Below are 26,633 nucleotides of genomic sequence, written 5' to 3'. Positions count from 1 at the left end.
AGGTCTCAGTTAAGAGGTATATTCTACTGTGTCTGATGCGGTAGGTCGAGGTCAAGGTCGGAGCGGAATCCAATCTGGTGTTTCATATAAACAATAATACAGATGTGAGAGCAGAAAGTATATCCATGTCTATATCCGCAAAACCAATATCATACAAGCTAGCATAAGTATTTTCCTTTTCCAGGTGGGTATTTTATTTCATTCCTTCCACACCAGCCCATCAGGTATACATACATGGTACTATACATCCGAAGGTTATCAAACCGCCACCAACGCCTGTCTATATGCTGAATCATACATTATACACTGTAGTTCGTAGTAATCCAGGGAGACTACTAGATCAGCGCCTGGCCGCGGAACATGCCCTCGCGGACCTCCTTGACGATGTCTTTGCGGTCCTTCTTCCCGACAAGGACGACGCCGCGGCCGCGCTTGCCCATCCGACCGACACGACCCAGGCGGTGGATGAAGTCGATCGTGGTGTGCGGGACATGGTACAGGATGACCGTCTTGACGGCCAGCGTGTCAATACCGCGGGAGCCCAGGTCCGTCGTGACGAGGACCTTCGTGTTGGGGAGGCGGCGCGTGGGTCCCTGCTGCTCCTGCTTGCGCTCCGGAAGCTCGAACGGGATCGAGTCCTCCAGACGGCGCTTCTTCTGGGCCAGCATGATGTCCTCCGGACTGGGCGGCGGGGGTGTGATGGTGAATTCGGACAGAATCTCTTCCTGGCGGCGGTCGTCCGAGTCCCGAGCGAGACAGGCCGCGTCGATGCCCTTGGAGTTCAGAAACTTGGCGACCTCCTCAGCATCCTCGCGCTCGTTGACGAAGACGATGATCTTCTTGACCTTGGGGCCTAGGATCGAGGAGTATGGGCCGGCAGAAGGCTCGGAGGAGTCGCCCGCCTTGCCGATCGACCAGATCACGTCGGCGCAGGCCAGGCTTCTGTTGCCGCGGTAGGGGTCCTTCTCGATGTCCACGACACCGAGCTGCACGCGACGGGGAATTGCGTGCAGGTTGGGTGTCGTGAGACGTCTGATGTCCGGGTAGCGTTTGCGGAGAAGGGAGTCCAGACTGCGGGGGATGGTGGCGGAGCACAGGATGAGCTGCTTGAGCGACGGGGCGGACTTGTCGATGAGTTCAGTGGTCGCGGGAGAGAACGACCGGTCAAGAAGTGAGTCCGCCTCATCGACTACAAGGTGGGTCACCCGACTGAGAATGTTCGGGTCGTTCTTCGCGATTGATGCGAGGAGGTGCGGGGTCGCAACGAGGATATCAATGCCATTGGGGTTGAAGACAATGTTTCTGATCTTGCGCGCGGTATACCCGGAGTGGATCAGACCCGAACGGTACTTGACGGTGTGAGAAAACGCCTTCACCATCTTGCCAACCTGGTTGACGAGTTCAGAGGTCGGGAGGAGGATGATCGCCCGGGGCCGTCCGGCCGTCTCGTGCGGCGCAGAGAGCTCAGGGGGCTCGATGTCAAAGGCTTTGTTCTGCATCTTCTTCTCCTTCTCTTCCGCCTTCTCCTGCTCCAACTTGGCCTCCTCTTCCTTCTCCGCCATTTCCAAGCGCTTGACCGCGTCGATGACCGGAACGAGATAGGCCAGGGTCTTGCCCGACCCGGTTTCCGCAGCCAGGAGGAATTGGTCGTAGTTGTGCTCATCCTCGTCTGCCTTTTTCGAAGGCTTCTTCTTCTTCACATCCGTCTCCAGCAGCGCAGGGATCGCGAGACGCTGGATGGGGCTGGGGGTGACATCGACGAGTCCGGGCAGGGCCTGGGAGAAGATGGAGTCGCGCACGACGGGCAGCAGGTCGAAGTAGTCGAAGCTCGTAATGTCCGCGATCTTCTCCTTGACGGCATTGCGGTGGCGGTAGGTCACTGGAGCCAGGGCCGTCTGCATCTTCAGGGCCTTGTAGAGGGGGCTCTCTTTTTTGTCTGAGTTCTTCGCCCGGTCCTCCTCACGGATCTCAGCGTGTGTCCGGTTCATGCCGGCAAACGGGCCGGCCAGGTCTCGAGAGATCTTCTTGGGCTTCAGGGTGGCCTTTGCGACGTTGGGCGACAACGCCATCCTCGAGGGCTTGCGGCGGAGACGGGCGGTGGCCATGGAGCGCGAGGCCTGGCACGAGGCATGCCATGGAGAGGCGACGCCAGGGCCGTGCCGGAGGGCCAGACAGACTGGACTGCAGGCCGGCAACCTCATGGTGGTTGGGAGGGGGGAGGGTTGGGAGGTTCTGATATTTCTATATCGGGCTGAGGACTTTTTCTTCAGCGGATGCGGAGAAACAAGGCCGGCGCTAGGGCTCGGCGGAGGCAGCCGGGCCGCGCTAAGGGCTAGGGCGATCGCTCGATCGGCGCGTTTCCATGGATACACATGTCAACACCTCTCCACGCCTCTTATCAGTCGGGCCTCGTTGCTCTGCTCTTCTTCTCTCCATCCCCGTCTCTTCTTTGTTTTCTACTTCTCCAGATCTCCTTCTGCCCCCTCGTTTAGCCCTTGTTTTCTTTACCCGCCTTTCTTCTTGTCTTCGTTTCGTCTCAGCGCCTCCCGTCAGGCGTCTGGTGTCTTGGAATCCTTATCGTCGCCCTTGTTACGCCACTACATTCCGGCCGTGCTCGTCGCTAGTAGCGTCAAGGGCTAAATTTCTGATCAACACAGTTCTGTATGCTTAGACCCTATTTAGACTCTCACTATCTTCCTCTCGTCCGCAGCGTGGCGAAGCATCCCACCGCCTTTTCAGCCGCGCGCTCCTACATTTTGTTGTGATTGTTATTGTTGTTGTTGTCCCGCTGCCTCAAACCATTGTGCGTGAACAATAGAAAAATTGTACTGATCGCTGGAAGACACACACAGTCCTTACACCCAGAAAGACACCATCTTTGTCCCTCTCAACATGGGGAACAGCAAAGGACAGCGTCCGCTCTCCGAAGTGAGCCCCATGGCTCAGAGACGGAACTCCCCTAGCTGGAATCAAAGCACCAAGGTAGCTTATTTTTTTGCTGAAGGCTGTTTTGAGGCCTCCACTGACGCTTCATAGATGATGATTAACAACACTTCTTCACCATTCGGGTCGTCCCCATTGACCAAGACATCGCCCCGTCTCTTTTGGCAGGGCCGTGACTCCGGGGAGAACAGGAATCCCTACGATCCAGAAGCAGTTATTTCTCCAAAGCGGCGGTCCATTGAGAACCTGAAGCGTGCTTCGCGCGTAAAGAACAGTAGCATGTTCGCCCGCGAGCAGAAGCAGGAGTATGACCCTGCTGATGTGCGCGTTTTGCAACGGCCATTGGCGAACAGGAGGCCGTGTAGCATGGTGGAACAGAGTAAGAGAGACAGCTCCCAGGAGTCTCAAAAGCCGGATAACGAGCAACCGGCGCCGGAAAACAACGCTCCCAGTCAGCCGGACGCCCCTCAACCCAGACCTTCAAGCAGGGACCAGCCGTCTCCGCCGAAATCGTCTTTGTCCAAGGCCAGCCGGTTCAGCAAATTCGATCCGCAAAGCGACATCTGGGCCGATTTTGACGACAGTCAAGGGGGCCACCGCCATGCCAAGAGCGTCACCTTCGACGCTGCTCCTCCCCAGATCAACGAATATGAAATGACGACGCCAGACCCGTCCTCGATCGCCTCTGAATCTCGCGATGGAAGCTATGACTCTGAAGAGGAGGAAGAATTTGGGGAAAGCAGTTTCGACTGTGGCTCGTCAGTTGACCACGAGGACAGCTTCGACGCCTCGCTGGAAGACACCGAAAAGACGCCGGTGGTGCTGCCAGAGGACTGGCGGTTCATGAGTCCTCACGACGCCAATGATGAGATGGCGCACGAAGACGATGACCCGTTCACAGAAGACAACGTCGGCAGTCCCGGGCCAGATTCTCGCCCTTCGTCACAGCATGGACCGAACGCCGACCACGCTCGAGTGGAGTCATTAGATTCCAATGGCGAACGGCGCCCTCTGCCTCCTCTCCCCTCTTCCCGCGGTGTGTCTCCGGGCAGACTGTCTGCCGCTCTTGAACGCGCCAGCAGCGCCCCGCGGTCTTTGCCGGTTCCTCCTGGACCAGCATCTTACTCCAAGGAGGATATTAGCGAAATCGGCGGTGGGTCGATGACGTTGGAAGACAGGTTGCGCTTGATGATGCTCGACGAACATGACGATGAGCCTCACCAGCGGGTGGATGAGGAGGATGAGGCTGAGAAAGAGCGCGAGAACGGCAACATGGGCGCTCCGGAGCAGGAAAATAGCCGCGAAAATGAGGCTGATGACAAGCACGCAGACAGCCAGCAGACCCAGAAGGACGCGTCTCCTGGTGATGATCTGCCAAGCCCTCCTCGGATTTCTAGGGAGTCCATCCTTCGGAATATCAAAAACCACGACTTCAGCTCAGAGGACGACGACTATGAATATTCCTCACAGACTGCCTCGAGCCCGTATCGCCCCTTGCCACTCGACCCCGATGTTCCCATTCCATCTCTCGAGGATGGCAACGATGACACCGGGAGCGTTATTATCAAAGAGGAAGAAAGTGATGATGAGGATCTCTACGGTGTCCCAGAATACTATCCGCAACAGAATCAGAAACATTCTTCCTTGACGAGCGACGAACGGCCCTCAGCTGATGATGACGATGGGAGCAAATACTCCCGCCCCTCTCACGACGAAGTCAACGTCCAAAGGCATGGATCCACTGCTTCGGAAGATGGACAAGCCACCCCGGTGCCGCCGACCCGCCACGATGAGACTGCGGACAAGCCATCCGCGGGTGATAGTAGAGATTTGTCTGAATTGCCTGATGCACCAGAACTCGACAAAACCGCCACTAGAGAGTCTCTGCAGCGCCCAGGAACCCCAGGGGCTGGCGGTGAGGACGAACCCGAAGAGCCATCGACTCCTGAATCTGTGATTCGACACCCTGTTCCGGACGATGTCTCCGATGAGGAATCTATTCCAGACGAATCTATTCCGGATCTAATTGCAACAGTTAAAGCACCGGGAAGCGGCCTCAGGGCCAGACCTTCCTTGACACCTTTGGATACCGAGTCTATGGCCGCTACCCGCCGGCAGGTGAGCGGTCAACAGGCACGGATGCCGTCTCTCAGCAAACAACTGACAAACACTTCCCACCGCTCGCAGCATGACGACGTCCCCGAAGAATCTGAGGAAGCCAACCAGGAAGAGGAAGACGACGAAGAGGAACAACAACAGGAGGACGAAGAGGAAGAAGACGACGACGGACCCCCGCACCGATTTGCCCCGCCTGCGGTCTCACAGCGCCAGAGTAGCCTTGTAAAGCTAGAAATCCCCGTCAGCAGCCAGGAGGAGAGCCTCTTCGGACTTGACAAAGAATTCGATCATATTATCGAAGCCCAAAAGGTTGCGTTTCAGCATTCTCTTTCCCAGAGCACCCTTTCATGCACCCGAGAATTTACCCAGGATGGACGAACCCCAGGAACCCAAGCCAACTACCCGAAGACACAAGGAGTCACCCCAGCGCGTGGAGCCATTGCTAACAGAAGTATTCCGAGACAGAGAGGCTACCTCATGCGCCAAAACACGAAGGTTATCGTTGCCAGCAGCCACAGTGATGAGAACCAGCCGTCCAATGAGAGCGACAAGACAGATAACAATGAGGCGAAGCCGATCAGCGGCACGCGCAAGATTAGCCAGCCAACATGGACGACAGTGCCTTGGAACGGCCAGATGCGACGTCAAAGCATCAAAGTATCCAGCCCCAAGAGGAAGGCCGCGGAAGGACCCGTTCCCCCCTTGCCAGGCCAGCCAAGCGCGGTTCAAGATGTTCAAGATGCTATCCCGTGCGCCGAAGACAACGAAACCGGCAGCGCACATGAAGTGTTTGAGGAGGGAGAGGAAAGAGGACGCCTCTTCGTCAAGGTCATTGGCGTTAAGGACCTTGACCTGCCCTTGCCACGAGGTAAGCTTACCAGTGTCGACGATTTAAATGATCGCTTCGCTCACATCTACGAGGTGAACGGACATATTTCTCTTTGACTTTGGACAATGGTCTCCATTGTGTTACCACAGCATGGCTCGAACTAGGAAAGTCGGCACCGATTGGACAGGAGTTTGAACTCATCGTGCAAAACGACCTCGAGTTCCAGTTGACACTGCAAATGAAGGTCGACGAAGCGAAACTACGCCCGCAGGAAGAACCCCCCGTCATCTTTTCCCCAGTTAAACAAAAGGCTTCCACTTTCAGTCGAGTGTTTGCGTCTCCAAGGAAGCGCAAGGAACTGGAGATGAAACAGCAGCTGGAGGCTCAGCAGATGAAGCAGAAAGCTGAAGCAAAAGCCAACCCGGGGCCTTGGGAGAAATTGAGAACGCTGATTGCCCGCGATGGCAGCTTTGCGCGGGCCTATGTTTCCCTGAGCGACCACGAGGACAATGCTTTCGGTCGGCCGTACAGTGTCGATGTGGCATGCTTCAACGAGTGGGCAGTCGAGGAGCAGCCAAGCAGTTTCAAGAGCAAGAAGAGCACGTCAAGCGCTGGGTCGCAGCGGCTTCCGCCTTACAAGGTCGGAAACCTGGAGCTTCAGCTGCTGTATGTTCCAAAGCCCAAAGGTGCTAAGGACGATGACATGCCAAAGAGCATGAACGCCTGCATCCGCGAAATGCGGGAAGCAGAGAACACAGCCGCCCGGACTTGGGAGGGCTTCTTGTCCCAGCAAGGCGGTGACTGTCCAGTAAGTCTATTCGCAAAGTAACCTATATAGGTTTCACAACTAACATCTATGACCCTGCAGTACTGGCGCCGACGCTTCTTTAGACTCCAGGGATCGAGGCTGACTGCCTATCATGAGACCACGCGCCAGCCCCGTGCCACCATCAATCTTGCTAAAGCTGCCAAGTTGATCGACGACAAGTCCACTCTCACCCAGAAGGAGACATCGACCAAGGGTGGTGGCCGACGCAAGTCCGCCTTTGCTGAAGAAGAAGAGGGCTACATGTTTGTCGAAGAAGGCTTCCGTATCCGCTTTGCCAACGGCGAGGTCATCGACTTCTATGCTGACAGCGCCCCCGAGAAGGAAGGCTGGATGAAGGTCTTGGGCGAGACAGTTGGAAAGGGATACGCAGCGGGAAGTGGACAAGTCAAGGCCTGGACGGAGCTCGTCCTGAAGCGCGAGCGAAGCCAGAAGGCGAAGCGAGACAACGCTGACCGTTTCCTTGGAGGAGGTGGTCCTCCATCCCCGACTCCTGTGAAGAAGGATCGTCCCGCGTCGACAGTCCCTACAACGCAGGCGCTTCTCCCGGCGCTGTCGACGACATCCAGGCACCAGCACACCTTGTCCCAGCCTGAGGTTCGCAGCCAGGAGTCTCGAAGGCAGAAGACTCGTTCGTTGATCTTCTGAGCAGAGAGCTTCTCGTGAGCGTTTTAAATCTTTGGTTTTCTTGTCCACTATTTCAAACCGTCTTCTCTGCCTTATGTGGTCATATTTTTGATTTTCAATTCCTTTTTTCAGCTTTCTTGCGTTGACTGAGCCTGTCTTTGAAATTTCCTACTTTGCTAGCTGTGTCCCTCTTGTCTTGGGTTTCCCGTTTTGGGTGCGTGGTGTTAGGAATTGCGTCTAGTCCACTTTCCTTTTTTGTTTGTTTGTTGCATGTGCTGTATTTCGGCGTGATGTGATGCAAATGCAATGCAATGCCGCTTGGGCCCAACCAAGCAAGCCATGGACGGAAATGAACGGATGAACCTGAACGAACTGAACTGAACTCAACTCCCTATGAATGCAAATGAAACGAAGAAAAGGAAATGGGTCATTATGGAATACGTTCTGGCTTAGTTTAGGCTTTCTTCCCTCTCACTCTTTGGACTTTTTGTTCCTTTTGTTCTGGTCCTAGCTTGCTTTTTCGCTCCTTTTTTTCTTAGTTCTTGTGTGTAGGTGGTGATTTAGTGAGTGATGCGAGGCGAGGTGAGTTGAGTCGAGTTGATAAGTTTTTAAGGAAAGTGAATGCGATTGAACTTTGTTTCTTTGGAACTAGTTATCTGAATTATTTAATTTCTTCTCTTGTAGAACTTTTTCAATAGCCAGTAGAGTTAGATACGTTTACGTATCCAAACAAACAAAAAGAACTAGATCGATCAAATCAAATCAGCCGCCATCCTCACCATTATCAACGACGCCGCGCTCCGGCTCCGAGTCGGACTCGACCTCCGCGAGGGCCTCCTTGTCGGTCTTCCGTCTCTTCGTCGGCTCCTCACCCTGGCCCTGTTCTCCTTTCTCGCCATCCGCGCCGGCGGGTCTGTTGGCGTCCTTGGCCGAGGGGAGTTTAGCGGCTGAGAGGCCGCCGGAGGTCAGGTAGAGGAAGGTGTCGTCCTGGAAGTGGTCGATGTGATTGAAGAAAGAGGCGAACCTGGTGACATCCATTAGTACATCGTACATAACAGTAGTCAAGTATTTTGGAAAAGAAGGGCAACCTACGAATTCGTCTCCTCCTCCTCCCTAAAGATGCGCTCATAAATCTCCCGCTGCTTAAATTCCTCGATCTCCTTCTCGTACTTGCCGAAATCGATCTTGTCCTTGCCGTACTCGGGCGCCTTCTTGTTGTACGAGTCGAAGATGGGTCTCTCCAGCAGCAGACCCAGTCCGGGGGCCTTGGGGATGGCGATCTTGGTCGGCCCGTACGATTCCGGGATGCGGTCGATCGGGCACCCGCACCGCACGACGAGCGCCGCCATGGCGACCATCTTCCGGATCTGATGCATCATGAAACTCTGCCCGTGGACTTTGAGGCTGAGCCATTCGGTGCCGTTGATGATGATCGGGGTGGGGTTCACGTTGAATGATTTGATGACTCGCTTCGCAGACGGGTCGCGGTAGGTCTTTTGGATGGTGTAGTTGTAGAAGTTGCGCGTGCCGAGGTACTGGTTCAGGGCCTCTTGGAGGCGGTTGCGCCGGGAGTCCGGGATCCGGTAGGCCTTTTTGGCCGAGATGTAGGCGGCTTTGATGGTCTTGATGGCGTCGTTGATGAGGGCGCGGCGGGATTCGGTGCGTTTCTTTTCTGGGTCAGCAGTGGTGGTGGTATCCTCCTGCTGCTGCTCTGTGGTGGGTTTGCTTTCTGCTTCTGCGGCTGCTGGGGCTTCTTGCTCAGCAGTCGTGGAGGGCGCCTTTTCTTCAGCAGTCGGCTTGGTTTTTACTGCTGCAGCCTCGCCCTCGGGTTTGGTCTCAGACGCAGCCTCTTGTTCATGCTCATCCATATAGAGAGCCCTCTGTACGATCTTGCGGATGTCCTCCGGGAGACCGTTCAAGATCGGCTTGATGTGCTTCTCGTCAACATCCTCCCAGAACCCGGCAACCTCCTCCTGCCTGGCCTTGTACCCCTCCATGTCACCATTCTGCTCCGCCAGCTCGACGAGCTTCTTTCCGAGATACGTACTCGGATGCGGGGGCAGGAAACAGTGGCTCGGGATCAAGTACTCGTAGATGCGCGAGTCGCACATCTGGTAGCAGCTGAAGCTCTTGTTGGTGACCTGGATACCCCAGACGCGGATCTGCGGGCTGAGCTTCTCATTGATCTTCTGTACTAGGTCCGGGTCCTCGACGATCAGCTTCAGCGAGACCACGTTGCCCGCGGCGTGCACACCCTTGTCGGTGCGCGCGCATCGCACGAACGACGACTTCTTCGGGTCGGCGGCATTGGCCTTGGAGATGGCGCCCGCGGCAACGAACGCGGGGAAGAGCTCGCCTTCGATGGTCTTTTCAGTCGGGCTCCTGCAATTGGTCAGAATATATTGCCATTTTGCAGGGAAGCTGTAGGACAAACGGACAATTGCATGCCATGATAACCCGTTCCCGAGTATCCCAGCAGCACTGCGACCTTCTTTTTCGGGCGTCTCTGCTCACTGGCGATCTCCTCCTGGGAGAATTGGGTCGCATAGATCGGAGTAAACGGCTCCTCGCCCTGTTCGAGCTTCCGTCGTTTCGCCTCCTGCTGCTCTGCCGTCCGTGTTCTCCTATCTATCGTTTGACGACTTGCCAAGTTAGCCAGTTTCTTCCAGGATGCGCGCGGAGAAAAGCGCAAAGGAGAGGGAGATAGGAGGCTGGCATACTTCCACTCGTTCCTTCCCAGATCGTGCTTCTTACGCTTTCCACCTTCGCTTCCTGCGTCAGAGCCTCCCATTGTGTATCGTCTAGCTCTGTTGTTGCTGGTACTGTCCGTCCGGTTCGCGGGTGGGGGCGGGCTTGCAGGAATGTCCGGGAGAGGAGAGGATTAACGGTGAGCAGCTGCTTACGGGAGCTCCAGAGAGAGTTATGATGAAGTGCCTGGCCTCTGCGGAGTGAAGACCAGCTGGCAAACCTCAGACCGCGCAGGATGAGGGCGCGCATGGGGAGCTTCGAGGAGCATCACGAGCAACTCCAAGTCTTTTTGCCCGCAAGGCCTCTATGAGCGCTAGGCTATATCCGCACTAGCGCTATATGTTACGCACTAGCACCGAAGCGGCCAGGAATAGGGCTTAGGGCTCAGGGTTCAGGGCTGGCTGGGCGCCTGACGGCCTGAGGCAGGGATCGGCGCGCCGCCCTCGTCGCCGCCACGCGGCTGAGCGCTTCTTCTCTGCGAGCCTCGATTGTTCGAAGCTCCCTCAATAGCATCAATAGCAGGCTCTGCCCCAGTCTGCGTCTGCTCACTCTCGTTTTTCTGGCCCTTCTCCGTCTCAGCTTAGTTGCTGTCAGATCGAGAAGGATGCGCCTGTCACTCTTCCGCTTCTTCTGAGCTCTGGTATCAGGAAGCTTGCGCTCGATCAAGAGCTGATCGAAGCTCCGGACGACACAAAGAATCACCTCCTGGATTTCGTCTGCTTTGCTGAGACTCGACCTCGCGACACTATCCCACCGCCATGGATCTCGCAAACACTCTCATCCGGAGCGTGGTGCGCGCCTTCTACGAGACCCGCCATATCCTGGTGGTCGATGCGCTCTTCATACACTCGGTGTATGATCCCTCCGGGCTGGGACTTCTTGCAGCACTTGGAAGCTAATCGATGACAGACTCCACGCAGAAGACCTGGCCTTTCTGCTGGGCATGCAGCAGAAGGACCTGCGCAAGCTCTGCGGGCGACTGCGCGAGGATCGCCTCATCGCAGTGTACGGTCCATGCTTCTGTCCCGGATATCAGACAAAAGGAGAGACTGACATGGTTACAGTCACACGCGGACTGAGCTTCGTGACGGTTCGACCCGTCCCGTCAACCGTGAATACTACTACATCCCCCTACACCCGGTGATCGATGCGATCAAGTACCGCATCTCCCGCCTGACCTCGACGATCAAGGCCCAGTACACCCCGAGTGAAGAGCGTAAGGAATACATCTGCCTGCGATGCGGCTCAGAATGGACGGAGCTGGACGTGCTGAGTCTGGTCTCCCCGGAGGGTAATTTCGAATGCCAGAACTGCGGGGCCGTCCTGGAGCGGACGGAAGACGTGAAGGGGAGCGAGGGCATCGACCGGACCGGACACGAGAAGAACAGCAAGCTCATGGCCCAGCTCGACAAGATGTTGAAATTGCTGAAGCAGATCGACTCCGTCGAGATCCCGCCCAACGACTTCGAGACGGCCTGGGACCACAAGATCGACGTTATCCGGAACCCGCAGACGAACCCGACCAGGGCCGCCGTCGCCGTGGCATCGAGCAAGCAGGCAGCCGTACGAGGCACGACGAGGACCGACGCCAACGCGCTCGAGGTCTCGCTCACCTCCTCCGCGGAGAAGAGCGCCGCGGAGCAGGCCGAGGAAGCCGCGCGGAAGGCCGCTCTTGAGAAACAGAACGCCCTTCCCGTCTGGCACACCCACTCCACTGTCTCGACGACCGCAGGCAACGTCAACTACATCAAGACGGAGACCGACGTCCCCGTCAAACCCGAGATCAAGACGGAAGAGGAGCAGAAACCGGACCTCGAAGCCCTGGACGACAAGGTCGCCGCCTACTACGCCGAGATGGCGCGCGAGAAGGAACTCCAGGCCCAGGCCGAGGCCAGCAGCGCGGAAGAGTCCGACGAGGAAGAGGAGGAGGACGAGTTCGAGGATGTCGGAGGCGTCTCTGCGAGCGGCTCCGCTACCCCGGCTATCACTGGCGCTGCTGGTCCTGGTCCTACCAGCGCACCCGCACCCGCTGCCGCACCCTCTCCTATGGCTGGCATCAAGAGGGAGTTTGACTCCGAGTCCGGTAGCAGCGTTCCTCAGACGGCCGTCGCCACTCCCTCCACGCCGGCAGACGAAGGACCGGCCGCGAAGAAGGTCAAATTCGAGCCTGAGGTCAAGAAGGAGGAGGAATCTGACGAAGATGATGAAGAATTCGAGGATGTCTAATCCAGATCCATATTATTCGGCTATTTTTAATCCCCTTATTTCGACACGCGGCGGAGGGAGCTGTATAGACCAGACAGACCCAACGAGAGAGAGAGAAAGGGAGGGGGGGTGGGCGCTAGCACAGGCCAGGCCATGAATGTGCTCCGATAAATCTAAGGCGTTGCTTTCGCATTACGAGAGCAGCGCAGACGTCGGCGGCTCAGGAAGGAAGTGAGATTACGTCCCTGGTCCTGACTGAATGACTTAAAAATTATTTTGCCCTGCCTGCCTCCCTCCCTTCAGTTTTGGCCGGGGCTGGAGCCAGCCAGCGCTCACTCACTCTCCATTCGTGGTCTGTCCAACCAAACCAACAGCGCAAACGAATACAACATGTATGTACGGTATGTATGGTTATGAAGATAAAGATAGGGCAGGGCAGGGAACAACAACGTGTATTGTATGTACTGTACATTAGATTAAATTACATTAATAACAACCTAGCATGATTCATCTGGGAAGATGAAATGGAAATGAACCATGGAAAGGAAGTTAATAATAAAAGATCTGCCTGTCTTGAAGAAATGCTATTTAATTCTTAAATATTAGAAAAAAAAAAGATATCAACAACTCCCTCCCAGCATGAAGAAGCCCATTGTTCATCCCATAATAATAAATCTTAATACAATAGATTGTACCTACCTAATCCAATACAACGTTGTTTTTATACTTTTCGCAGCTGGACTTATGGCATCTACTACTATACCTGCCTACCTAACCTAACCTGCTTATGGAGATGCCCATCCATCTACATACCTAGGTAGATAGTACTGTAAATAAAAACAAGCCACTCTCAACAAGAACAAGGACGCGACAGCAAAAAGAAAGGGGGAGGGCGAGGGGGAGCAGAGACCAATTTAATTTACCAAGGAGGCTATTACATCACAAGATACACACATCTACTGATATGAATAACAATATTCAATGTAGAATAGAATACTCCGCTAGGTACCTGTTTAGGCGTCTGACAAAAAGGGAAATATCCACATAATCAGCCACTGGGTAGACGAAACCAGGTACCAGACACCAGACAAATAGTAAAGAAGAGAGAAGAATGGCACTTGAAGACATCAATTCACAAAGGAAAAGTTGTAATTTATTTAGTCGTCAAGACTGCGCGGTCCTTGCACTTTCTCCTGCCTACCTAACTATACCTACAAACAAGACCCAACAACCTAGGAAGAAAAAAAGACATTGCAATACCAAGCTCCATAACCCAGGAATCGCGCCCGCTAAACCGTTGAAATATCCACTCAATCAAGATCACATTTGCCTCATACATTTCGTTCGCCGTCATGCGTTGGTTTCGCTCATGCGGGAATCAATCCCATCTACATTTTCAACAATGTAACAAAGGACGAGGCACCCAGATGGAGAAAAAGGCACAAGGGCGCTGAGAAAGTGGGGAAGGAGGTCAAACGCCGGCTTTACCAAACCAAAAGGCTGCACAAGCACAAAAGGGGATGTCGACCGAAAGTGAGGCATGGCTCATTCTAACGAAGCAGTGCAGCCAGGAACGCCGATCTATGCAGACAAGCAAACAAGCAGGAATTCGTGATGAAGTCGTCGCTCATATCCGATCAATCCATTCTCTCTCACAGGAAAGATTTGTGGGTTTTCATTCATGGTGATCCAGCTAGTCCCACCTCCGAATCACTGGCCATCATCGAGTTATCTTCCCAATCTTCTGGAGAAGGCAAATCAGATTCTGGGAACCAAGGGTTAGAAGAGGACGTGAATATATGAAAGGAGGACCCACCAGAAGCCAACTCTTCGGGTAGGTCAACAGATAACTCCTCGATGGCCGCGTTCACAGCTGCAAAACCGTCAGCGATGTACTTTACAACACCAAGATCTAACCGATTCGGATGCAAACGGGATGTCATACCGGTTGCTTGGCGAATAAACTCCATGTCTTCTTCATTCTCATCATCAAAGTAAGTCCCAAGACAATGAGATATCACCATGTTGATCGTCTCCACAACCCTGGCTTCGACGTTCTGGCTGGCAGTCACGAGGTAAGTCTTCCTCAGCTTGTCTACGCAGGTCTGCGCAAGCTCCTTGGCGATTCTCGCGTAGTACATTCGGCTCTCATCGCTCATCTCTTCCTGTTCTTTGACAAAGAGCATCTGACGGAGGACTTCGAAGGTCATATTCCTGACTGCTTTGTCCAGGTAGATAAGCAGTGTCGGAGCCCAGTCGGGAATCCTCTCTAACACGTGCGCTGAGAACCAAGACTCGTCCTTTGCGAGCCTGTCGTTGCGGATTGACACGGCGTTGGTGAAGAATGCGAGGTGCTCCTTGCCGCCACTGTTGTTTATTGACTCCACACCTTTGGCAACGTAATCGATCAAAGCGACAATCCGTTCCTCGTCGGGACCCCGTCTGCAGAATACCAATGTTGCCTCGAGGAATGGCGCGCAGAGCGCTGCGGGAGCAACTCTCAAACCGTCCTCCAGAAGCTTACAGATTGGGTCCAGGAATCCAGCCTCGGGTTCCGAGTCGAGAAAGAGACCGACGATGTTCCTACAGGCTGGAGGGTTGCTCTGCTGCTGAAGGATCTTCTTCAGCACTAGCAGTTCCCGGTTCCTGCCAAGGGGTCTGATGAATGAGCTCTCTGTGACAGTAAGGGAGAATCTCCCATCACGAACGCTTCGGGGCTCATCATCCGGCGTGGGTGGTAGAGTAAGGTCGATGTACCGCAGGAGCATGACGAGAAGATCCATCAACTTCCTATGGGAGAATTTTCGACCTCTTTCGACAAGCCTGTAGTAAGCGAGATACTGCCGCTTCAGCTTTTTGGCGTCATCCCGGTCGAGCCAAACTATCTCCAAGCATTTCTGCAAGAAACCATGGTTAAGCAGCACGCCGGCCTGGTAAGGTCCGAAGTTCGCGAGCATCAAGAGAAACTCGAAATAGTCATCCCACGACCGGCTGGCCGTGTGGAGAATAGACCACAAACCTTCCAAGGTGGCCACTACACTCTCAAATGCATTCAAAAATCGCATCTGCCACTTCTCTTGCTCAACCTCGCCGGCAGACGCATCCTCCTGAAGTTCTTGAAGTCGCGCAAGGGCCGAGATAATGACCCTGGAAAAGTTGTTCCGAACCGCTCCGAAGGGACTCTTTAGGACCAGGTTGCGAATTCCCGTCGGGCGTTCCACGGCCCACTGAAGAATTCTAAACGCACCCTTTGGAGTCTCGTCTATTGTTCTCGCCAGCTCAGATACAATAGGCTCAAGCTCTAGGAGATCCTTCGTCCGGGAGACAAGTTGATCCAGCGTATCTAGGGCAATAAAGATGACAGACTTCTCCAGTCTGGAGGCGTCCGGCCTTCCTGATCTGAGAATATCCCTGGAGCGACCGAGGAGGTATCGAACAAAAAAGGCGTGGTAGGGATCCAAAAGGCAGTAGGTCCGTATGAAGACTTCGTTCTCCATTGCTATATGGTTTCCAAGGGGCACCGGCAGGGATACGCGTACCGGAACGTCGTTCCTCGTTGGCTTGTAGATCGACTTCGCTGTTTCCATGCTCGAAACACGTTGGTAAAACAGCATGTAAGCGTTCCACACTTTGTTGAAACGGACCTGACCCATGGACGGGCCATGTAGGGAATCATTCAGGCCACCAAAACATTGGTCAGGGATTTTCGAAGGATCGAACCTGCTGACATCCGAGTCATTGAATTCTACCCACGATGCAGTCGAGTCGGCCGTCGGTCGTTCGCGGATGTAAGAATAGTAGTGGCCAGATTCAGCTGTTCCACTGTGCACCAACACACCAACCAATTCAAAAATATCTGGTGGGATAGAGGCATTTGGGTCCGAGAGAGACTCTACCTTGAACGGGGTCATGTTGATACGCTCAGGAAAGTGGAATTCGTCGTTGATCTTGCTGCGCATCATGGTAGTCATATCGAAATCAAAGCGCTTCAGATGGAATATGAGGTTGTCAGGGAGATCCTTCAGACAAGCTCTCTTCACCGCGTCGACATGGCGCCCGCAGGAAGTGCACGAGTACTTGTTATCTCCTTGCATGATCTCTCCCTCCACGTACGCTCGGAGACTGTCCTCGAGGTTGGCCTTACCCTTGATCTCGCACTGAATGGCAGAGAATGGTTCCAGTCGTTCCGATATGTGGGAACATTCTTTGGACTTGATCTGCTGGACTAACTGGCCCCCGTAGAACGATCGGAATTTCTTCTTATCCTCTGCATCGAGAATCTGACCTTCCCACCGATCAAACAGGAGGTTGTAGAACTCATCGACGTCCATTTGGATAGTGACGTCGATCGGCTCGTTGTCGTAGGTCCGAATCGAATCCACCGCCCCTTGCGTATCGACGCTTTTCATCCACGTCTCCTGCATATATCCGAAGACCTTCTTGGTCTCCTCTAGCAGCTTCTGCGACGAATTCGGATCGGCAATGTTAACCTGCAGCATGAAATCCCGGAACCCGACATTCATAAACAGCTGCGTAAACAGCGAGTTCAGGTAACAGGTATTGGAGAGGTTCTTAAGTCCCGCATATCCCTCGGGTGACCGAATAGTCTTGCGCCTCTCGAAGGTCCAGTTCGGTGCGTAGGTGTAATCCTGAGGGATAATGTCTTCGAGGAGTTCCACAATCTTCGGATAATTGTCATCATGCTTGCAAAGCAGAAGCAGAATGTTGTAAAGTTCCTGGCGTGTCTGACTGTGCATTATAGGGACCTGAGGGGATATGGGATTAGAGGATTCCATAGACAGATCGGGAAACAGGTAGTTATTAAACAGCTTTTCAATAAGATCAAAGGTATCGACCGGCGTATTGGTGGACTCTGCGAGTTCCAAGCAAAGCCTTAAGAGACGGGTGAAACCCAAGATTATATGATCGACTTGTTCTCGACCAACAAACTCCTCGGTCTGGTGGCTTAGCATTATGTCGCTCCATTGCTTAAGATACTCCCCGAAGATAAAATCCCCGGGAGACTTCTCAGCAACGGAACGGAATACAGCGAGAGCAACTTCGAAGAACTCTTGAGATTGATGGGCGTACTCCAGCGTCCGCGGAAACGTCTGTACGAAGGCAGCCCAAAGCGTTGCGAGGATATCGACTGTCGTAGGATTTTCAGGTACCCTCGGCCCTTCGACATCTTCATTATCAGGCTTCGCAGGTTGCTTCTGCGATTTAAGTGGACCACAGACGACGGCGACATTATCTGCGATCTCTTTCCGAATTGGTTGCCGACTCTCATCTAATAATAGCGCAAAAATGAGCTGATCAAAGTGGGCATTCTGCTTGATGACCTCCCAAAAATGGTTGTCGTGCACGGACGCTTCGATCAAAACGGCAAAGGAGTTGCATATGAGCTTCTGAATACCTGCCTCGGAGAGATTCGCAGATGTCAAGTGTCGACCCATGTCCATAAATTTCAGGAGCTGCTTGACCAGATTTGTTGGATCCGAGAGTCTGGACGGGCTGTCACCAGTAGAAGGTCTCACTGAGAGAGCCAGGAGGAGACATTCAACGAGGTTACAGGCAAATAAAAGCTTCAGAGAACTCTCTGCCAGTGATTCCGACATCTCAGGACGTGTCAACGCGGCAACCAGAACCTGGATGCTGTGAGATATGAAACCTTGGTTGGGGTTCGCTTCAAGCGATTCCTCCCTCAAACAGGTCGTAAGCGCATTGACAGAATACAGCAATTTGTATGGCTTCTCCATAGGGAACATTTCCCGGTCACTTTTGTCCTCTGATTTGACCAAGTCACGCACATGCTGCTGCGGCGGAAAGACGACGAGGAAGTCGTAGATCTCTCGAGCCAGCTTATCTTCAAGATTAAGCAGGTCGTAGAGATCGTCGAAATGTTTCAGAACCTCCGAATCCACGAGGGTAAGGGACTGACGTCTTCCAATGACGGAAACTTCGGGGCCTTCTGAGACTTTCCTGACGATGAGCAGGCCCGACCGTATTTTCAACTCCCGAAGTGTGTTATGCGGAGTGCTCAGCAAATCGAGCTTCTGTCCGCCGTAGATCGTGGTAAACTTGGAAAAACCGGTAAGATGAACTAGCCGTTCTACCAGCTCAGAGGCTGTAGAGAGGTCACCGATCCGCAGGACGCGGACCTTCGATTGCATTCCGCCATTGAAATATTGGTATGGTATTTCAATAATCTCGCCCTTTCCAGGTCTCTCCGGCAGATCTGGGGGAGGGCCCTGCGGCGGGCTGTACTGAGGTCGAGTCCTGAGGCCTTGAAGCAGCTGGTGCAAAAACAGCAGCGATCGACTGAACCTCAGCTCTTCTGCTCGTACTTCGCTCTCAGAAGCTACAACGACCATAGGCTCGTCCTCACCGCTTGTGGAGCCGTCACTAAAAGATTTCAGTTTAGTAGCAGCGGATCTCAACTGCTCTACACAACGATCGACCAGGGAAATGTGCGTAGCCTCCGCGGCGGACCGCGGAGCTCTTCGGATTATCATATGATCGAGGTACATTTCGATGGCGAAGCTTGTCGCCTGAGTCTCGATTGTCCCTGGAGGCGCCGTCAGGATGAAGTGCCAAATTCGGTCCATTCCAGGAATCGAAATAACTTCATCCTCGCCGGGCATAGGTGGCGGATTGAACCGGATTTCGTAATTGACCGCCTGCTCGGCAAAAGCAAGGATCTCTGGCGAGAAATCCTCGGGTGAGAGGCTGGGAAGGTAACCGTGAATACATCTCTCGATGAATGGATTTCGTTTCCCACATCGACCAGTCACCTTGCACAGCATGTCCCACAGGGCGCTCCTGCCCTGTTCAACGATGATCTTCGACATGAAGACCTTGCCCCACAGGATGTCGCTCAACTCTTCCGTGATGGTGTCTGGGACCCTGTCGATGATACGGTGCAGAAGTTGTATCCGGGACAAGAGACCGTTCATGGAGAAGGAATCGGTGAAATCGGATTGCTTGGTATCCAAAGTGTGAGCGAGCTCCGTGATCATCAAGAGGGTCAGATCAAAGTCCAGGGCCAATTTTTGAATCTCGTGCAGGTCATATGAAGGGATGAGAGCGTTCAGTGCTTGTATACTCCCAACGGTGAATTGGTTCATCTCGGCAATGTCTTGGATACAACGTTCGTACACGTCCATTTTGTCGGACTCGCTCAGTCCGAGGTTAAGGAAGGAGCTCAACTGCGTACTGGCAAATTTCTGTAAAAATGCCTTGTGTTCGACGGAGAACTCATCAAATGCCGTGGTTTCGCGGATCAGCCGTACGCATAGGCGAAGCGGGATAGCATCCACGTGCTGAAAGTCCAAGGGCTCGTTTCTGGCTCTATCTCCGTGCTTTTCGCGTACATTCAGGAGCAGCTGCTCGCAGAAATCGACCATCCTCGCATCGAAGCGGTTAAGAGGGAGCTCGAGAACCTTGGAACAGAGGTAAAGCAAGGCAGGGGACGAGGACTGGTGCATTGCAAACGTGCGGGTAAGCATGCCCAGAACTTCGCCCACGGTTCTCTGATCTTGGCTTTCTGTCACCGTCTTCCAGATGGTGTCTGTATCCTTATCCGTATATGTCGAGGTGACAACCAGGAAGCCAATAATGTTCCCGCTCCTGCTGATTAGCTGAGGATGCGAGTCAACGCCGACGATGTACTCGACAATCCGGTTTTCCCTCAGGAACTTCACAAGATACTTGATTATCGGATACTCGACCCCGGCGGGATTCCCTTGTATGTGTTGCCTCCAGATGCTCACGAGATCAGCTTGCATCCCTTCCATGCCGTGGACTCTCAGCTCCATCCGGCCATCCATGATGTGTTTCTTCAAGACCCCAAACTTCCAACCGTAGAGTATTATCGGCGGGTATTCCTCTGGCTTTGTGTTCTCCGGGACTTGTATGGATAACTCCTGTGCAATCCGCACGGCAAAGTTGGGGTCTAGACAGGATATGCTGTGATAGGTAGAGGAGATATGGCGGAGCATCGCTTCGCTTACTTCACTCGTGACCCACGGGGACTTTTTGGATATATGCATCTGATATTTCTCGTCAATGGCTCGAATGACGGTGTAGCCCGCCTTCGCCGTACGCGCCAACACCGACATGTCGATGACCGAGTCGTCTGCACGGAACTTCTTTCGTTCGTTGCCGGAGTCAACCATGTAGTTGATAATGGTCACCACGGACACGAGCATCGGAGCCAGCTGGGGCCACCGGGGAAGTAGCATGAGAACCAAGGCAGCGAGATCGGAAAGACGCTGTATCGCGTCGACAGGAGGGGCGGCAATCTGGTCGTTGACACGAGCAACGATATTTGCAAGCTCGGGGCCGTACAACCTCTCCATGTTCCGGAAGAATGGGATATTCGAGATCTGCAAGGTCCATCCCACCACGGGCAGATATAACCTCGACAGCATCTCCGGAGCCTGAATATCCGTCTCGTTCGCAAACTGGCTCAACGCCAGGGTATCTAGGTGTGCGAGATGAAGCGAGAGCTGGGCAAAGCCGAGGAAGAACTCTTCCAAGCAACGCCAGGTGCCATGGCCCTCGTTCGGTTGGAAATCGAGCCTACCTCAAGATCAGTATCACATGGATGTCATTTGCAGATGGTCCATCAATCGTACCCTCTCCGCAATAAGCTTTCCACTAGTGTAGGCAATTCCTCCCAAAACTCGCGGTCCTCGGCGAACGTATCGTGCGTTATCTGATCGAGATTATTCAAGCAGTAGTCGAGCCAGTTCTTCACAGCAACGAAGGCCGGAATGTCATGGGGATGTCCTGTCAGATCTGTTCAGTACTGGTCGTGTCCCCTTCGCAATGGCCACGTCGTACCTTTTTCGATCATATTGGAGATCTCCTCCAATGATTCCCGCAGATCCAGGTTTCCCCGCAGCTTGGGAAACGAGTCCGTCAGAGACAGCGGTTCGTGCAGCTGCACGACCTCCGCAGCCGCGTGGTCCCGCAGTGATTCACCGAGGAGCCTCCAGCTCGACGTGTTCGGGTCCTGATCCATGTCCTCCACCTCTGCCACCTCTATCTCCGGACTCTGTGCGGGCGAGGAGGATGAAGACTGCGCCCCGGCCGCGGACGCGTCTGCGGGAGGAGCAGACGCAGCGGAGCCGGACTGATCGGGCTGGGCCTCGACAGACCCCGTGGGGGACTTCATATTGATGGTGACCCTGCTGGCAGGGCGTCGAGAAGCAGGAGCTTCCTGGTCCGCGGGAAGGGGAGAAGCTGCAGCCTGGCCCCCGGAGGAGCCGTCAGTGGACATGGACTCGCGAGGACCGCTGCCGCTGTCGAGACGGGGACGTTTCCGGGTGGCCTGCGGATCAGTATCTTCCATCGGTTTGGCGTGGGAACGCGTGGGATCGGTCGATATAGCATCAGGCGGGGTGCTAGAGCTCTCTAGCGGGGTACCTGCCATGACATTTTCCTTCCCCACCTGGAACGGGAAAGAGGAAGTTGGGAGGGCACGTGGAAGAGCGACGGCGGGCCTGGTGTCTGACGGACGAGAAGGCTGAGGGGAGAGAAGCAGGCAGCTGCCTTTGGATCGTCGCCGGCGGGAAAGCAGCTGCAGCGAGCAGCACGGCTCTGACGTCTCGGCGGAGAGGTACCGAGTGACGAATTGGATGCCCAGAACGGGCAGCGGGGACGACAACCTTAAACGCCAGACCTGAGAAAAGAGAGAAAGAAAGATGAAAAGAAAGGGGAAAAAAAATCTGGAGCTCTCGGGAGCTACAGTGCAAGATGAGCAGGAAGAGAAGCAGAGGGCAGAGAGAGAGAGAGAGAGTTGGCGGTGCAAGTCACCAGCAAACAACACGGCTCTCACCGACGCTCTCAGGACGTAGAGCAGCGGAGAAACGACGAGTCAGCCTGCAGAGCAACACAATTTTCAGAGCATCTGCAGAGCGCTCTTCACACTCCGCCATTAACTACTGCGCAGCTGTTTTTTACGCGGTATGCGGGAGTGGGCCGCTGGGCGCGCCGACACGCAAAAAAGCACACGCTCCAGGGCCCAAGCCGCCCACCAGCCCCATTGGCCTTGCTGCCGCCCCGCCTGGCCGCGCACAGCATGAACATCCTGTGCGACAGCAATTGTTACCTCTCCATCATGTTCATCTGTCTGCTTGGGATATTCCTTCTTCCTCTTATCTCCTGCTCCGGAGTGGTACTGTACAGTCTTCTTGTCGAACAGGAGGAAGCTCGGTTGACTTCATACTTGCACCTTGATCTCACTCTATTCTCTGGCCGCCGCCGGGAGAACCCCGCCCGTTCCAGGGAAGGGTGCCTAACGCTGACAACCTACAGATTCCAGAACAACGTGTCTTAACCAGGCGTCTAGACTCTACTGTAGAGACTAGGTTCATGGGGTCCCAAAGCCACTCAACTCCACATGGTCCCAGGGTTCGCTGCTGCCAAAACTCAATCTGCAAAAGAGAGCAAAGACTGCTGTCAAAGGTGCTTGTCACTTGTCTATCAGTGTCTGATATATTTACTCTATTTTAAACAATCCTGGTTCCCACTCGGATCCTGCTGATCCTGCTAAGGTTATTGTTTGCGTCATGGCCAGCCAAAGTTTGCTTACAACCAACAGGACATTTATCACGTGCTGTCTATACAAAGAGTGAGGATGATCAAAGGGTTGTGTGCGGATCCCCTCAGATTATGCAATCATCTCATTATTCCGTCATCGACGTTTCGATCTTCTTGATCGGCCGTGCTGGATTTCCCACAGCGACATGGAAGGCAGGGATATCCTATGGAGGAAGAATTAGCATGCATACATCGGAACCACGGAGCAGCAGCAGCATCATTCTATTCTGTACCTTCGTCACGACACTCCCGGCACCGATGGTGCATCCCTTCCCTATCTTCACTCCGGGCAGTATGACTACACTGCCACCTATCCAGCAATCCTCACCGATATGGATCTCCTTGCCGAACTCCGGCCCCTGAATGCCATTTCGCACAGCCGGATCCAGGGGATGACAGGCACTGTACATACTGACGTTGGGACCGATCAGGGTGCGCGCCCCGATAGTGACAAGGCAGTTATCGGAGATGGTGCAGTTAAAGTTGATATAGACACCTTCACCGAGCTTCACGTTGGAACCGTACTGGATCCAGATTGGTCCCTCGATCCAAGGATCCTTATCAAACAGGGCGTCGTCCTTGGCGGGGTCGTCCGCAGGTGGGGGAAGGGGGGTCTTATCTTCAATAATACTGTGCTTTGTCAGCTCGCTCGGGAGTAAATAACTATTTATTAACTGGACCTGATTGCAGGTCTGGTGATCATGCCATCAAAGCATTGGAGAAGAGAGGAATGATATGACGAACTCTGGTAACTCCGCTGTCTGCACACTTACTCTCTCCAAAGCTCCACTTGCCGTCGGCGTGGCACATCGCCTGCGTTGTTGAACCGGGTGCAGGCTTCCTTGCATCGTTGGCGGGCAGCCACGATTTCTGGCGCGAAAGCGTCGAAAAGCTCCCCGCGGCGCATTTTCTCGAACTCCGTAGGCTGCGCCATCTTTGCGATAAGCCAGATATCAAAGAGGACGAAAGGTCCGACAGAGCTTCCGGGCCCCGCTGAGAGTAGGTTATAGTTAAGCTAGTCCCTTGAGGCGTATGCAATAGTATACACGGAGAAAATTCTAGCGGGAGATCGTGGGCGTCCCAGAGCGAGACCGAAAGGCGGGGTTGGCTGAGCTTGGTTGAGGCGCCGGGCCGCCCGCCAAAGTCCGACCGACGCAGCCTGCTCCACAGAACGCTGCCCGAGCCCCAGCGGCCCGACGTCACCGCATTTATTATTTTGAGAGAGCTGGCCGACGGCGGTTCTTCTCCATTTTGAATGCTCACCAGGGACGTTGACGGGATGGAGGGGCGCAGCACGATAATATGATACAAGTTTCATTCCCCGGATTTCCGTTTCTTTGTTAATTTTCCTTTTATTTACCTCGACCCGACTCCCCCACCCTTGAGCGCTGCTTGCGTGGCCGATCCCTCACGCGACATTGATAACCAGCTGTCCCATACTCTGTCCCACGCAATTGATCATGTCAACACCGGCGAGTGCCTCCGGCTTTGAGCCGCATTCTGGCAGTATTGACGTCTCCGGGCCTGTTGAACGGACGCTTGAAGTGCAGCGGCCAGCTCGACCAGTCAACGGATCCACAGCGAGAGAACCTCCCACTGTCGACCCGTCGAACTACCCAGGAGGAAAGAAATCCCTCTCGGGAATCTCAATTCGGGCCTTCCTGCTAGGAGTCACTCTAGCGACGTGTCTATGCATCACCGTCTTCACATTGACCGCCTTCCCGACCTCTCTATGGCGCGTGCCGTTCTTCATCGCCTCGCTCTGCGTCTTCCACTTCCTCGAGTACTACGTCACGGCCCGATACAACACCCTCCATGCGAACATATCCGCTTTCCTGTTAAGCTCGAACGGCTGGCAGTATAACTTTGCACATGGCTCCGCGATAGCGGAGTGTATCCTCTTCCGCCTCTTTTTTCCCGACAGCTACTTCAAGTGGACGGCGGCGGCGTTCGGAGGTGTGAAAGTGCAGGTTGCGCTGGGTCTGGTGCTTATGGCCGTTGGACAGACGGTCAGGACTCTGGCAATGGCACACGCTGGGAGCAACTTCAACCACACGGTGCAGGTGGAGCGCAAGGAGGGACATATGCTGGTGAAGACAGGCGTCTACAGCGTGCTTCGGCATCCGAGTTATTTCGGGTTCTTCTGGTGGGGGCTGGGCACGCAGCTGGTGCTGGGTAATGTGATATGCTTCCTGGGTTATACATTCGTTCTGTGGATGTTCTTCTCGAGGCGAATTCAGCGTAAGTCCATACCTTCCAGAGCCCTGTAGGTGCACTCCACAACCCTGTGCATTTCTGACATTGTGACTATAGGAGAGGAGAGATTCCTGATTCTCTTCTTTGGAGACGAGTATGTGGACTACAGGCGCAAGACCTGGGTTGGAATTCCTGGAATTCGGTGATTGTCATGTACAGATGGTTGCGATTCCACCGGTGACGGCGTTCTCGCTTTCTTCTGACCTATCTGCAAATAATTGATGCTGGAAGTTGAAGTATAATGCATATAACTGGAGTGAAAGACATGTTCCCTTTTATATATGTGCTTCTTCGTTGAGTTTCTTACAATTCAGTCTTTATACCCTGTGATCTACTTCCTCTATACTTCCCTGACAGTGAGTGAACTGAAGATTATCAGCGCCAAGGCGGTGGAAGGATAAGCAATGGCATCATCCATACAGTGAATATCCGTCCATACGGTGACTTCTATCTGGTCTGCCCGCCCACCTGGATGGTGTGAGCATCTTAACTCATTGTCTTCCTGAATGGTACACTGGTGTGAAGAACTGGACCAGGAGTGTCTACAGACAAATCTAGCAAGAAATTGAAGATCTGCTAGCCGTATCTATATGTTCTTTTGTCACAGCTTTGGGTCGATCGCCCGCGGCAACCCATTATTTACACTTCTGTCCACCTTACTGTCCATTGCCACATTCACTGTCTACTACCATCTTACATCCAGTCCAACTGGACAGGGAGGACCCCTTGAACAACGATAGACGGGCCAGTTACATGTCTCTCCTCGCGACACGTCTGCACGCAATCCCACATCATTTACTATCCTGATACACGTCTCTACTGTCTCGTCCCTCCTATCCTATCTCCTCCTCCCAGCATACCTCCAGACCAACCAAGCAAGGACGCAAAAACAATCAACCACATAAACAACTGGAGAAGAACAAGACACATGCAAGATGTGCCGCAGCCGCACCCACCTCCACAAACCCTGCGGCTGCATCACCGACCATGTCTACATCTGTCCGTCCTTCCCAATCCGCCCATCTCAGCCCTCTTCCTCGGCATCCTCATCTTCTGCTTCTCCTACCACCACCAACAACAATAATAGTTCCAATACCAACAGGCACTTCACAACGCACACCGCTTCCTCATTCACACCGGGTTTTCTGCAACATACCTGCCCGAAGTCCTTTACTGTGTTCCCAGATGTCGTGGATGCTTACCCCTGTCGTCGACATCGGGGTATGATGAGCGATCTGCGGCTTGTGATGAAACCGCCGGGGGAGCCTGAAGATGAGAATGAGGTACAGCATACAAGAGATGAGGCCCGGATGACTCCTGGCCCCGACGGTGACAGAAAGGAGTCTTCCATTGGAGATGGAAGTACGAATAAGGGCACGGGTGCGGGAGAGCCCAACACCGCCGAGACCGAGAGTACTACAACTATTACTCCCAGCGGCGCGTCTGACACTGATACAGGTACAGATGAGGTTT

At 54.0% G+C, this 26,633-nt stretch overlaps 7 protein-coding genes across 7 annotated transcripts; 3 read left to right on the top strand and 4 right to left on the bottom strand.

The window, feature by feature from the left end:
- Positions 1–335: 335 nt before the first annotated feature.
- On the bottom strand, positions 336–2,201 carry VTN00DRAFT_2606 (uncharacterized protein; the record flags this gene model as incomplete). Its single annotated transcript, XM_069428837.1, has 1 exon — positions 336–2,201. The coding sequence occupies one exon, from the start codon at positions 2,199–2,201 to the stop codon at positions 336–338; it is 1,866 nt and encodes a 621-aa protein (XP_069283652.1).
- Positions 2,202–2,892: 691 nt separating this feature from the next.
- On the top strand, positions 2,893–7,364 carry VTN00DRAFT_2605 (uncharacterized protein; the record flags this gene model as incomplete). The annotated part of the gene is made up of 5 exons (XM_069428836.1): positions 2,893–2,982; positions 3,037–5,370; positions 5,527–5,929; positions 5,983–6,698; positions 6,759–7,364. The coding sequence occupies 5 exons, from the start codon at positions 2,893–2,895 to the stop codon at positions 7,362–7,364; spliced, it is 4,149 nt and encodes a 1,382-aa protein (XP_069283651.1).
- Positions 7,365–8,105: 741 nt separating this feature from the next.
- VTN00DRAFT_2604 (uncharacterized protein) lies at positions 8,106–10,134 on the bottom strand (the record flags this gene model as incomplete). The annotated part of the gene is made up of 4 exons (XM_069428835.1): positions 8,106–8,367; positions 8,436–9,725; positions 9,782–9,985; positions 10,064–10,134. 4 exons carry the CDS (start codon positions 10,132–10,134, stop codon positions 8,106–8,108), a joined length of 1,827 nt encoding a protein of 608 aa, XP_069283650.1.
- Positions 10,135–10,849: 715 nt separating this feature from the next.
- Positions 10,850–12,317, top strand: VTN00DRAFT_2603 (uncharacterized protein; the record flags this gene model as incomplete). Its single annotated transcript, XM_069428834.1, has 3 exons — positions 10,850–10,944; positions 11,001–11,096; positions 11,156–12,317. The coding sequence occupies 3 exons, from the start codon at positions 10,850–10,852 to the stop codon at positions 12,315–12,317; spliced, it is 1,353 nt and encodes a 450-aa protein (XP_069283649.1).
- Positions 12,318–13,975: 1,658 nt separating this feature from the next.
- On the bottom strand, positions 13,976–21,735 carry VTN00DRAFT_2602 (uncharacterized protein; the record flags this gene model as incomplete). The annotated part of the gene is made up of 5 exons (XM_069428833.1): positions 13,976–14,061; positions 14,113–14,169; positions 14,242–20,879; positions 20,936–21,089; positions 21,144–21,735. 5 exons carry the CDS (start codon positions 21,733–21,735, stop codon positions 13,976–13,978), a joined length of 7,527 nt encoding a protein of 2,508 aa, XP_069283648.1.
- Positions 21,736–22,990: 1,255 nt separating this feature from the next.
- On the bottom strand, positions 22,991–23,838 carry VTN00DRAFT_2601 (uncharacterized protein; the record flags this gene model as incomplete). Its single annotated transcript, XM_069428832.1, has 3 exons — positions 22,991–23,068; positions 23,138–23,534; positions 23,678–23,838. 3 exons carry the CDS (start codon positions 23,836–23,838, stop codon positions 22,991–22,993), a joined length of 636 nt encoding a protein of 211 aa, XP_069283647.1.
- Positions 23,839–24,364: 526 nt separating this feature from the next.
- On the top strand, positions 24,365–25,306 carry VTN00DRAFT_2600 (uncharacterized protein; the record flags this gene model as incomplete). The annotated part of the gene is made up of 2 exons (XM_069428831.1): positions 24,365–25,145; positions 25,218–25,306. 2 exons carry the CDS (start codon positions 24,365–24,367, stop codon positions 25,304–25,306), a joined length of 870 nt encoding a protein of 289 aa, XP_069283646.1.
- Between the last annotated feature and the right edge of the window lie 1,327 nt (positions 25,307–26,633).

The sequence above is a fragment of the Thermoascus crustaceus genome (assembly GCF_041956765.1).
Source record: "Thermoascus crustaceus strain CBS 181.67 unplaced genomic scaffold VTN00scaffold_10, whole genome shotgun sequence".
NCBI classification, from domain to species: Eukaryota; Fungi; Ascomycota; class Eurotiomycetes; order Eurotiales; family Thermoascaceae; genus Thermoascus; species Thermoascus crustaceus.
The sequence above is the reverse complement of the archived record's forward strand: the minus strand, read 5'-3'. Positions and strand labels throughout refer to the sequence as shown.